The sequence below is a fragment of the Lingula anatina genome, chromosome 1 (assembly GCF_051362555.1).
Source record: "Lingula anatina isolate TDL-2025a chromosome 1, LinAna3.0, whole genome shotgun sequence".
Lineage (NCBI taxonomy): Eukaryota > Metazoa > Brachiopoda > Lingulata > Lingulida > Lingulidae > Lingula > Lingula anatina.
This window is the reverse complement of record NC_141767.1, coordinates 27,776,978-27,789,008: the sequence shown is the minus strand read 5'-3', so window position 1 is coordinate 27,789,008 and position 12,031 is coordinate 27,776,978. Positions and strand designations below refer to the sequence as shown.

The 12,031-nt window shown below is 35.0% G+C and overlaps 1 protein-coding gene across 12 annotated transcripts in view; it reads left to right on the top strand.

Annotated features, from left to right (window-relative positions):
• The window catches only part of LOC106162653 (CREB-regulated transcription coactivator 1), a 34,460-nt gene extending 25,890 nt beyond the window's left edge, over positions 1-8,570 (top strand). For 11 of the 12 annotated variants that reach the window (XM_087001713.1, XM_013540031.2, XM_087001712.1 and 8 more), the window contains 7 exons: positions 287-599; positions 1,463-1,648; positions 2,463-2,660; positions 3,162-3,263; positions 4,892-5,046; positions 5,544-5,641; positions 6,218-8,570. In XM_087001713.1, the coding sequence (XP_086857839.1) occupies positions 287-599; positions 1,463-1,648; positions 2,463-2,660; positions 3,162-3,263; positions 4,892-5,046; positions 5,544-5,641; positions 6,218-6,456 (1,291 nt within the window). In that variant the 3' untranslated portion in view covers positions 6,457-8,570. The remainder of the gene's footprint in view (positions 1-286; positions 600-1,462; positions 1,649-2,462; positions 2,661-3,161; positions 3,264-4,891; positions 5,047-5,543; positions 5,642-6,217) is intronic. The other variant, XM_013540048.2, reaches the window with a different exon arrangement.
• The last annotated feature ends 3,461 nt before the right edge of the window (positions 8,571-12,031 follow it).

Sequence of the window (12,031 nt, the reverse complement as noted above, 5' to 3'; positions counted from 1 at the left end):
TTTTCTAATGATGGGTTTTCAATGTGATGCTGATAAAAATGTTTGAGGGTTTCTGTAAAAATTAAAACCTTTGGTCATCAGTTGAGTTCTTTTGATCTCAAATTATCTGTATACAAGTTAACTTAGATTATTTAATTTTTTTTTTTTCAGATTTATATTTTAGTTTTTGGTGTCCATCTTGCATGTGAAGTTTCAGATGGTAAATCTTGAAACTTAGCCATATCTATTAACAGCAAATTGATATTTTAATTTTTATGCACATTTTTATTTTTTTTCTCCCGAACAGTATATACCCATCACAAGACCAGGACCCTGGCGGACCAAGTATTCCTCTCTCCAACAACACTGGTTCTCTCCCAGACCTAACAAACCTGCACTTTCCACCACCACTTACTACACCACTAGATGCCGAAGATCAGCAGCAACCGCAAAACTATTCCCAGCAGGGGAGCTTATCGCCTACATCGGTCCACCCCATGGGGGGCATGGTCCACCCGTCCCAGCAGAGCCCGGCACAGAGGCGGAGAAGTCCCACTCACACACCCAGTCCGCTTATCCTGGGAAGTCCCACACACATGCGGCATTCCATGCCACCACAGGTAAGAAAAACTTTTTTTTTTCTTTTCTTTTTTTTTTCACTTGAGTGAGAACATGATGATATTAAAATGAAAGTGACTATAGGTTTTACCTGCCAAAGCTACTGCCAAGGGAAATCAGCCAGCTGTTAATTACTGAGTCCCCTTTCACCCACCCCAAAAAAGAAAAGAAAATGCCCATCTCGCCATCTCCTGTTTCCACAAATGCTAATTCTATAGTGACGAATATTCAAGAAAATATAACAAGTCGAGTCCAAAGCACTTGATGTTGTGGATGCCTACTGTTAGATTTGCATGCTGCATGTATGATTGGATGATGTAAGCATGTTATCACCATCTTTTAGATTTCAGTTTGGTCTAGTTGTTAGTCTTGAGTGGATTATTGTTCTTATTATGCTAATTGTGCATTTCTGTTGTGCAGGTGTTCTAGTTAATAAGCTTCACACTTCTCTTTGCAAGGCGACTTTTGCCATTGTGTTGAGATTCAGTACATGGGCAATTTTCAAACTGAAGAGAAATTGAATCTAGAAATTATGTTTATTGCACTCTTGAGTGCCCTGATCCTATTAATCTGAGGAAAATTCCATTTGAATAAGTAAATTACATGGGAAAAAAACCTTAAATTAAGAGAAGTCTCAACATTTATAATATAATAGCTATCAAATTCAGTGAAAAGCAATTTCTTGGAAATAAAAACTTAGAAGAGGAAAAAACTGCACTACAGGCATCTGTTTCATTTAAATGATTCATCTTTATCTCTTTTCACATTTGAAGAAGAAACTTTCGAAGAAAAAAAAACTGTTCTCCGAGTCATTTTTGTTGTAGCTTGAGTGTTGTGTTTTGAGCTGTAGCCTGTTGTTGTTTAGGGTTCATGGGATGCACGATTACACCATACATACCAGCTTTATCACCAGTCACAAGAACAGCAGCAGCAGCAGCAACAACAACAACAGTCTCAGCAACAACAACAGCAGCAGCAGCAACAACAACAGAATCACCTTCCATCAAGTCAGCAAAATCACAGTCAAACACGTATGGTAAACCACCAGCAGGTAGGTAGTGACATCTGGTGTGATTGTTGAGTACTATTGATGTTTGCACTCACCATGCTTTGTCCCCCCCCTGGTTAGGAGAAATGAAAGGCCACATGTACTCCTGACCCAAAATTTGCAGAAAAATGAGGTCCTATGATTCCATTTTCTTTCATGATATGAAATACTTGATTTCATTTTTACAAAGGTTGATGTTGTGAACATTTTTTGATCTGCAGTGATATAAATCGGGTATACCACTCGCCATAAGGTGTATGAGGTATCGACCATCGAGTCATGCTTGACACTGGTTTATTTCACATACAGCTTGCTGCCTCATGGTGTATCTTTTTAACCTACACAGTTGGTGGCAAATAAAGCTTTTTACCACTTGTTCCTTTTCAACTTTGCTCAGTTGTATTTATGCAAAATCTGGTCCTGCACATATCATAATTTAGAGGGAACAGCCTGGCCATTGGGCCTTCTTTAAAAAACATACTGTTGCCCTTATGTTTTCATTAAAATTAATCTCTGAAGTCATATTTGATGTACTTTTGATACTTGTGAAAATAATAATATTAACATTTTTATGTAAGTCAAATGACTTAAAATGACTTGAATTCATTTAAAATGTTCAGTAGACTTTACAAGGTAAATTAACAAAATAAGATAAATGAAATGAAATAAATTAACAGCTTAAATATTAAGATAATAAGTGCATATTACAAGGCAAAGTTTAAAATCCAGTAAAATCAACTGTAAAATCTTTTTAAAATGAACATTTTCAGTCACAATTAAAAATTGTGTGTACTATGTCTGTATTTTTGTCCTCCAGTTAGGTTACCGAGGCAGTCAGCCGTCCTCCCCGACATCTCCTCTGTCACAGCAGTCATTATCACCAACGCAGTCCCCCGGGGTGCCAACCACCACCAACAGCAACAACAGTAACTCCCCATTTACCATGGATGCATATTACCTGCAGCAGCAACAGCAGACAAATGCACTGCAGCACCAGTTTGAACAATTTAACATGGTAAGTGGTCTTTTAATATGGAATTTCATTGTTACTTTTGTTTACACTCGTGTCCTTGGCTATGCTTCATTTCATGGTTTCTGGATTTATTTATTTATTTTTTAATTTGAAGCATAATTTTATTTGTTTTGCATGATCAAAGGGTTGACCCTAGTTTGTTGGTTTGACACCTGATGCATGATTCATCTTCATCCCATTATATATATATATATATATACATATACATTGATGAAGTCCACAGCATGATTGTTTTGGTACAGTTTTTGTATCTCCAAGGCAAATGGTTCCTCTAGCAATGTGCAAAGAATATTTAATACATATTTATTTTCCATTTCTTTGTTTAATTTTCGAATAGTGCCAACACGTGAGCACATATGCATCTGTGTGCATGTGTTAATATGTATATGAATATATATACATAGTGTCAAATTGTTAGTGACAACTGTTTTGCCTTCAAACTATGAAATATAGTGTGTATGTGTTCTCTCCTTTGTTGTTTAGCGGTCTCCATCACACGCACAGAATCAGTCTCAACTAGCGCATTCTGTACCTCAGCAATCACAGTCAGAAGCAACAATTGAAAGCTTGCTAGGACTTGATTTGGTATGTACTTTGGTCTGGTAGGGCAGGGTGGAGGAATAAGAGGATCCCCGGTGTCTACTTATTTTCATTTTCAGTCTACCCCCATATCTCTCCAACACTTAACTCTTATGTGTTTCTTTGGTTTGAAAACAAATTTTGGTTTTAGTATTGAAAAGTCAAATTATTCCTGTCCAGTCTCCCATGGTGTCCTGTAGGCATTTTCACATCAGGAAGAACTTGAAATGGAAATGGGCAAGTGGGGTCATTTAGCCCTTGACTGTTCCAAAATAGCCCTGGTGTGGACATGCCATAAGTAATTTCCTGCCTGCCTACGATTAAAAAACCCCAACACACTTTGCTGTAATAAACCTTTGAGAGACCTGGATAGTATGATTGTAATGAAGACCAGTGCAAGTTGCATTCAAATTATGGCTGTTGATTTTTCCTTGTGTGCATGTGTGTGTGTGTGTGTGTGTGTGTGTGCGCGCGTGTGTGTGTGTTTGAGAAAAAAAAGAGTGAAGAAATTGAAAGGAATTTAAGAAGAAACTCCATATAATTTTTTTTTTTTTTTTTTTTTTTTTTTTGTAAGTTAAAAAGTAATTTGCATGAAATGACTCTTGAGAAAACATAAAAGAGAAATTAAGAGATTATCAGGGACATTTCTCAGCATGATTACCCAGCCTCCCCTGTAGTAGGGTTGACTAAGAATATTCTGACCCTCTTTAGATGGCATTAATTGGTGAATGTTGTACTTTCAGGATTGTATTAGAGAAGCAATATTTGTGACTCTTAACATAGTATACATTAATCCACATTTTGAGACATTTGATGGGGGGGAAAGCATTCGGCATTAAGAAAACTCGGTAGGGTTGAACCAGGGCACTAATCAAATGTCTATGTTTGGTGTTTGTTTTGTGTTCTATGTCAGTCTTTAGTGCATATTAAGTAGTATGGAGCAGTGGTTTGAGAGATATCGTTTGCGCTTGTTCTGTACAAAATTACAAAGGGGAAAATTTTCCCTTTTTCCTTAGAAACTGATATAAGTGATGAACAGATAGGTTCCGTGATTACATGCACACAAACTGATAAATAATGTAAATTATGTTGAAAATGTGACAGGATATTGGTCTTGAGTTCCTGTGACCCATTCCCATATACACATAGGTCTGTGAGGAGCAAATTAGCAGGGATTCTTGCTGAGTGCCATCGGCTAAACGGAGCAACACGCTGCCTTAAGTAGAATTCAGAAAAGCTGGAAATTATACGAAGACTGAGGAGGCGTGTCATTCAGTTAAGCTGATTGCACTTAGCAAGTGTCCCCGCAGACTTAGGTTGATGTATATAGACTGACGGTGCCTATGGGAACAGGGTCTATGACAAACACAGTTCTGTACCTTGTAAAACTATATAGCATTGAAGCTAGTTTCCCTTTTCTCTTACAAGGGAATGTTCGACAGAAGTTGTAGTTTTTGTCTGTCATTTTTTGTTATTGATATTTTTTCATTTACTTATTTTATTATAAATACAATAGTTTTAAAGCCAAACAATTATCATACAAATGGAGCAGTTTATTGTCTATTTTGATGAGACTATGAAATGAGTTATTTCACTTTTTACACCGAGTCAATTTGATATTTGGTTTCTTTCAGCTTCAAGACAATCTCCCGACATCACTGGCTACTTCAGTGGGCAGCATGAACACAAGTTTGAATAATGGAGGCATCTATCAGCAGTCAAACAACATGCATTTTTCACAAGCAAACATGCATGGTCTTCATGGTAGCCAAGAATTTCAACAAAACAGGTTGGTTTATGTGTGGTGAGACATTTAATCAATACAGACATGAACTTTTTCCATGGCAAAGCAGAATTACTCATTTTTTTTTATTCAATTTTTTTTAAACCTAGGCTCATGTCTGTCAATATGCCACACACTGATGAAATATGTTTTATCAAGAAAGGCCTCTTGTTTCTCATGAGTTGATAAGTAAATATTACTATTTTGCATCACAACTCTTGAAAAAAGGTAAACATATTAGGATATTAGAATTTATTTTAGATGTGCTCACAATAACCAATTTACTGTTTTGGATATGTTTTACATGGAGAAAAAACAGGCAAAAACATAGTATAACACCCATGAAAAAGTTTTTATGGCATATTACTGGTAAACCATATAAAAGCCACTTTATTTTTCCAGGTTCTTTTATTTAGAGATCAGATGGTAGGCCTGTATGAACGGTTCTTTATTTGTGAAAATTATCACCATAAGAAGTAATAAAACGTCCCATATTTATTTAGGTATTACAATAATCCACATAACCAAGAGGTGCAGAATATGGTCCAGTCTCAGTATACAGGGCAGCAGAACAACATGATTCCAGATATCATACTCACAGGTACAGACAGTGTTTATATACACGATGTGTGGGTTTATGTGCACATGCATGTCTGTGTGTGCATGTTAGAAAGGTTGGGTTTTGACGTACAAAGTTTAACATGTAGAAATTCTTATAATAAATTGATTCATTCTTTGCACAGAATGATTTAGAAACACAAAAAAAGAATCCATAAAAATTTTATTAAACCCCCAAATGATTGTTGAACTGTGAGGAGCAATCACAGCAAAAATCAAGGAAATCCCAAAGGGAGTGTGTTTGAGAAATTGACAATTTTTTTCGCAACGTATGCATATGTACATCCAATGCTTCAGAAGCCATTTGGGTTATATTTTTAAAAAGAACATAACTTTTATGCAAGAAAACCGATTATGCACATATTGCAGTTAAAAGTTCAACAAATTTTGTGAAATTTGGTAGACTTTTGTAGGATTTTTTTTTTTTTTTTTTTTTTTTTTGTGGGAGGGGGGAGTCACCCTGTAGATATAACAAGAAATTAAGTCTTTTCACAAAAGTAATACTTTTGCAATTTTCTGTCATGCCTTCAAGTATGTCTTGTCTTTAAATAATCTTCAGGTGCTGATGAAAGTCTGTCTCGCCAGGATTTTGCCAGGGATATAGGCACTGCTATAGGTGGCATGCCAGCAGACACTTTTGACTCTTCCGACTTTTTCCCATCTGACGAAGCCCTTAAAGTAGGGCTAGATCCACTAGATTTTGACGGGCTTCAAATGCTGTCGGACCCAAATATGGTAGCAGCAGACCCAGACACAGAAAACCAATTTAGATTGGACAAATTGGATAACAGGGCATAACATGTCTGTGAGTTGTTCTAGGGAAAAAATACTACCAAAAGGGTTGATCGCTGAGGACTCTCTATCTAGACAGATCATTCAAGGTCAGAGGCACGATCAAAGGTCAAGGTCACAGCCTGGGGCATTAAAGATACCTGCCTAGAATATGCCAGGACCCCTGACTAAATATGGAAAATAAACATGCAGCAGAGTGGTCTGCAGATCAGAATCTCTGGGCCCTAAAGACAAGGACACAGGAGGCAGACGAGATGAATGGATTCTTAGAATGATATTCCAATCTTCAGGACATGAATCAAATTTCCAGAATTCCAGAATGATGAAATGTGATGTGTTTTTGACATCACTTGTTCAATGAACTTTTTTTTCTAATCAAATAATTGTTAATGGTAGGACTTTGTCTTGCATTTATAGTATACTACTTGTAGAGGGGGGGTTAATGATAGCTAGAGGCCAAGAAAACAAATAGGCATCAACTCAGTAACAACAGCAGTCTGAACATTTGCTACAGTATTCTGTCTGTTTGTACAGTGTACATAAACATATATATTATATATTTCATCATAACATCATTGCATTTCATTTCCTACTATTTATAAAAATCTCACCATAGGCAAGAAAAATTACCAAGAAATAACTGTCATCTCAAAGTATAGGACAGTGTTCACATAAGTAGTAGAAATTAGTATAATGGGGGATGATGGGGACATGTATTCTGTTTCAGGAATGGTGACTTGCCCTCCAAGTGTGTGTCCTTCCTACCTATGCTAGTTCATAGTCGTGGGCTCCTAGCTCGGTGATACACTGGTGTACATATTCTTGTGAATGTAAGATATTCTACCAAGCATGGTTTAACACAGCGGACTGTGCAGTGTTTCAATTTCAAAATCCTATATTGTTTAAATTTTTTATATAATGTATACTTGTCTGTGTATGTACGATGGTGAGTAAAAGTGTAAGTGTCCAACTGCATTGGTCCTGTGCAGTGAGTAGCTTAGTGTTTGTATGATAAATGTCTGATGTTTGTTACTCAGTGACCTAAGCTATGGATGACTCGCATTTTCTACTGGTAAATGTAATTAATAGTGCAGCTTAAGTGTTAAAATGAGTGGTCCATGAAATGCTAATAAAAGGCCCAGTGCTGACTTTGACTTCAGCAGTAATTGTGATAAATTTTAAATGTCAGTTTTGAAGAAAAAAGGTTTTAAAGTTAATGCCATATTTTGATTTGAAATAACATAGTTTGATTATTAAAGTAGTTTATTATGCCAATAGACTAGCAAGTTCTTAACATGTTGAAGCAACTCTATGTGCAATAGTGTGGTGAATTCTAAGATGGAGGAAATCTATTTCCAATAAATTACATGCTGAAATCAAGAGGACCTCAGTCCCTAATTTATAGGTAATTTCACATGGTAGCCAGATGAATTAACACTTTAAGTTAAAATTCAAAACTGGTCCATTATGTGGTGCTGTAATGTAGGATTGAGTTTTTTTTCTTTCTAGAAAAGTGTAGAATGTTACATTGTAGCACTTCAATTGCATTTTATTAGCCAAATATGGATATTTTGTTACTTACCTGTCCCATAAGTAAAATGGGAAACTTGAGACTTAGTGTTGTGTTGGATTCATGAATAGAATCTTATGTGTTATGGTATTGTATTTTGTAAAGCTCTAGCAAATCCAGCGCACATTTTATTATATTTTTAATACAAGCTTTTAAACTTGTGATTTTAAGACTCCTCTTAGATGCCTGCATTTATACGTATTTGTAGTGAAAGGGGCTGTGCCCTTGATGTAAACTACCTTCAGATTTGGCAATGCCAGGTTAAATGCCAGGTTAAAGAAAAACAGGTTTTCTCCTTTTTGTAACGTAAATGAAATTATTCTGTGGAACTTGACGGCAAAGATAGAATCTCACTTTCACACAATATTTATTACTGTTGTTCTTGGTAGCTGTGGTACTTAGAGTCAGAGAATTATAGTTTAGCAGATGATCTTATGTCTAACTGGTCTTGTCTTGACACCTGAAGGACTATTACCACCCCCTGGTGGGACAGTCTTGCTGTATCTCACCTGCAGCTTCATGTTGTATAATAAATTTTCTATAAATGAAAGTGTTTTGTGTAATATCAAATGGATATAAGAAGCCCAAATCTGGACATTTTGATCTTTCAAAAACTATCCATTAAACCAAGGACCCTAGAAATCTCTACGATAACAAGGCAGCAAAACCAAATGTACAGACAAAAAGAAAAAAAATAGTGCACCAAACAGGCTACTATCTATTCTGAAGCAATAATACAAAATGCAAAGTCAACATCAAATTTAAATTACTTAACAGGTAATACCAATGTAAGTAAAATGTGTAACAATCCAAGGCTTCAGGCCCATGAGAGTTCAAGTTCACACTTAAAAAATGCCAGAATGAGAAAAATGAAAATTTCACAAAATTCCGATTTGAGCTGTATGTCAATCCTAAGAATCATTCTTGTAAGTTAAAAAAATGAGTAACACAAGTTTTCTTTTCATAACATTTGTGGTTGGAGTTATCAATTTTGGTGCAATATTTAATGATAATGATTAATGGTATAATTACCACCAAGTTTAAATTATCTACTATAAATAGCATAGACATTTAGAACATTTATTACTATTCAGCTTGATGCCTATGGGAGTTCTACGTCCCGCATTGAAAATGCCAAAATGTGAAAAATGAAAATTTCAAAAAAAATGAATAACTTTCAGAAAAAGAAGCCAATTATATTACCTTTCCAACTCGGGCTGCATTTTAGTCCTAAGTTACTCTTTTGTCAGTTTGAGAATTAAAAGCAACGGCGGCAGTGTCCAAAATAGGATTTTCTTCAATTCTGATACAATATTACATAAAACTGAACATCATAATGACCATCGATTTAGAATAGTAAAATATAAGTACCATGGATATTCAGAAAATGTGACCAGCAAAGGTCTTCAAGCACCTGGAGGTTCAAAGTCACACCTTAGAAAATGCCAATATGTAAAAAATAAAAATTTCATAAAAAATGTATAACTCCCCCCCCCCCCCCAAAAGAAATGTAATAATAATAATAACCAATCAGAATGTTTTTTTCAAATATAAGTTTGCGAAGAGTAGGTGACGTGGTTTTCCTTAAATGGTCACTATGGCAACAGTGCCCAAAATAGCGTTTTCAATTTTGATGCCTTATTACATAATTCTTAACAGCATAATCTTCATCAATCTTTAATTATGCTCTGCAAGTAACATGAATATTTAGAAATTGACTGGCAAGGTCTTCAGGCCCGTGGAACTTTAAAGTTACACCTTGAAAATGCCCAAATGTAAATGAGATAATTGTACTGAAATGAGTCTATTTTCCTTTTCAACACTTTTGAACATTAAACAAAATAACCAATTTATTGCCATTTGTACATTATAAACTAAGAAAGTTTTTGAGATGGGGGACATATCAATTTCAAATGTCCAATGCCCCCCATTCTGATATTCTGAACAAAGTAAAGGATTGAATCTGACAAACTGCAATGACATGAGTTTATTTCCATTTTTGACACTTTATTACACAATACAAAATAATAGGTTTACCATCATTTTTCTAACTTCAACTAACAATATCGTAAAGATGCAGAAAATGTCAAAAGAATACTTCTAAGTATCAAATTAGTTCAGTAATGAGACTGTTCACTTGCCTAAAAATTGAATCTGAGGTAAAACCACTAATATACAAAAAAGGCATAACTTCATCAAAACTGAACCAAACTAGCTTATAATTTCAAACTTGATCTGTATATTAGTCCTATGAGTCAGTCCTGTAAGTTTTAAAGCAAAATATGACACCGTTTTCATTTAATCTGTATAACAATGGATAAAATATGTTGAAAAAAAACAGCATAACTTTAGTAAAAATGGTCCTATCAAACTGACGACGGCGACGACAGATGCTGCTGACAGCTTCATATTCAAAACAGGCAATATTGTTTTTAAGTCTAAATGTTCATTTCCGGGGAAATTGCCCTCTAGGTTGATAAAAGTAATTTTCAATTTTGAATTGACACTTGGTCATGCCATTATGACAATTCTTCAGGTGTGGAATCCTTTGTTACAATAAGATGAACAGCTGAAACGTTTATCCATATGATTTTTTTATAAAGAGAATATTTGATTGCAAATAAAAAAAAATACCTTATAAATAAAAAATTGTGCTTTTTTAAAAATGTCTTTCCAATGATTGTCTCAGAAATAATACTTGGTCGAATTGAATTTTATATTAATGCTGTGTTTGCAAAGTTCGTTTTTTGTTATCCTGAATATTCCTTTTTTTTAAAGAGTAACATAAAGACAAATTGTTATTAGACATGTACAAGATATGTTTGTAGCAGCTAACTTCGTCTAAAAAACGCTTTCCCTTTTTTTTTTCAGTTCGAAAACTGATAGGTTGGCAGTCAGCTGAAGCGTCTAAATACCTAAAATAAAAAACAAATGAATTTATTCATTAACTGCATGGGAGTAAATTAGTTGTGTTATGGTCCATTGGGCGCAACAGCTATAGGTACCTGTGAATAAGTTGATGCTTTGCAAGCACCAGAATAATTTTAGCAACAAAATCCGCCATGTTTCGGCTTTCCCCAGGTATTCAACAATATTATGTGAATAAAGTGATTATGTTATGAACTGTTACCAACTGTCTGTCGAATAACCTTCAACTCCCACAAAATTGTTGAACGATTTGTCTTTATGTTATAAATAGTCCCTGTATTTTCATTCTTATGTCACAAAAATTGTGAACATGAAATGTTTTAATCAAGAAAATGATGCAATGATGCCTGATTACTCAACCATTTTTGTCTGCAATGTCATTATGTTTCCTAACTCAGGGTTCTATCCAATACATTCACAGTGTATGGTTTCTCGTATCCTTCCGAGAGTAATTAGTATATTTTGTAGTAGCTCTCAACTGATCTGTCTCATATTTTAATCATGAAAGTGATGCAATGATACCTGATTACTCAATAATTTTCGTCTGCTTTTTCATTATTTTTCCTTAGGGTTTCTCGTATCCGTCCGAAGGTAATGAGTATATCTTGTAGTAGCTCTGCAGGTAGCTTTCAGTCTATTTTAGGCTTTAAACACCACTGGCATATTTGCATCGAAATTATCACAGAAAAATTAGATCAAGCGCAAATAGAGGTGAACTATCTCATTTTCAACTTACCGTTTTGGCTTGAAACATTCATTCCTATCAAAAATGAAATTCAAATCTTTACCTAACCGGTTTTCATGATATCCTATTTTCATGAATAGCCTGGCGCTGTTTTTTGTAAACTACAATTACAAAGCGTCTGCTTATTTGCACGTGTAACTTTGACAGAGAAATACATGTTACTGCATATATTTCGCATTTCAAGAAAGCTGACCTGAGTCCTTTTGTTCAAGCCATTAACCTACGAGCATTTCTTCAATATTCCTCATACAAGACCATGCCATTATTTTTAAAAATATAACCAATATTCATGTAAATCCTAATCAATGTGGAATGTAGTGTACGTGTTATCTGTGACA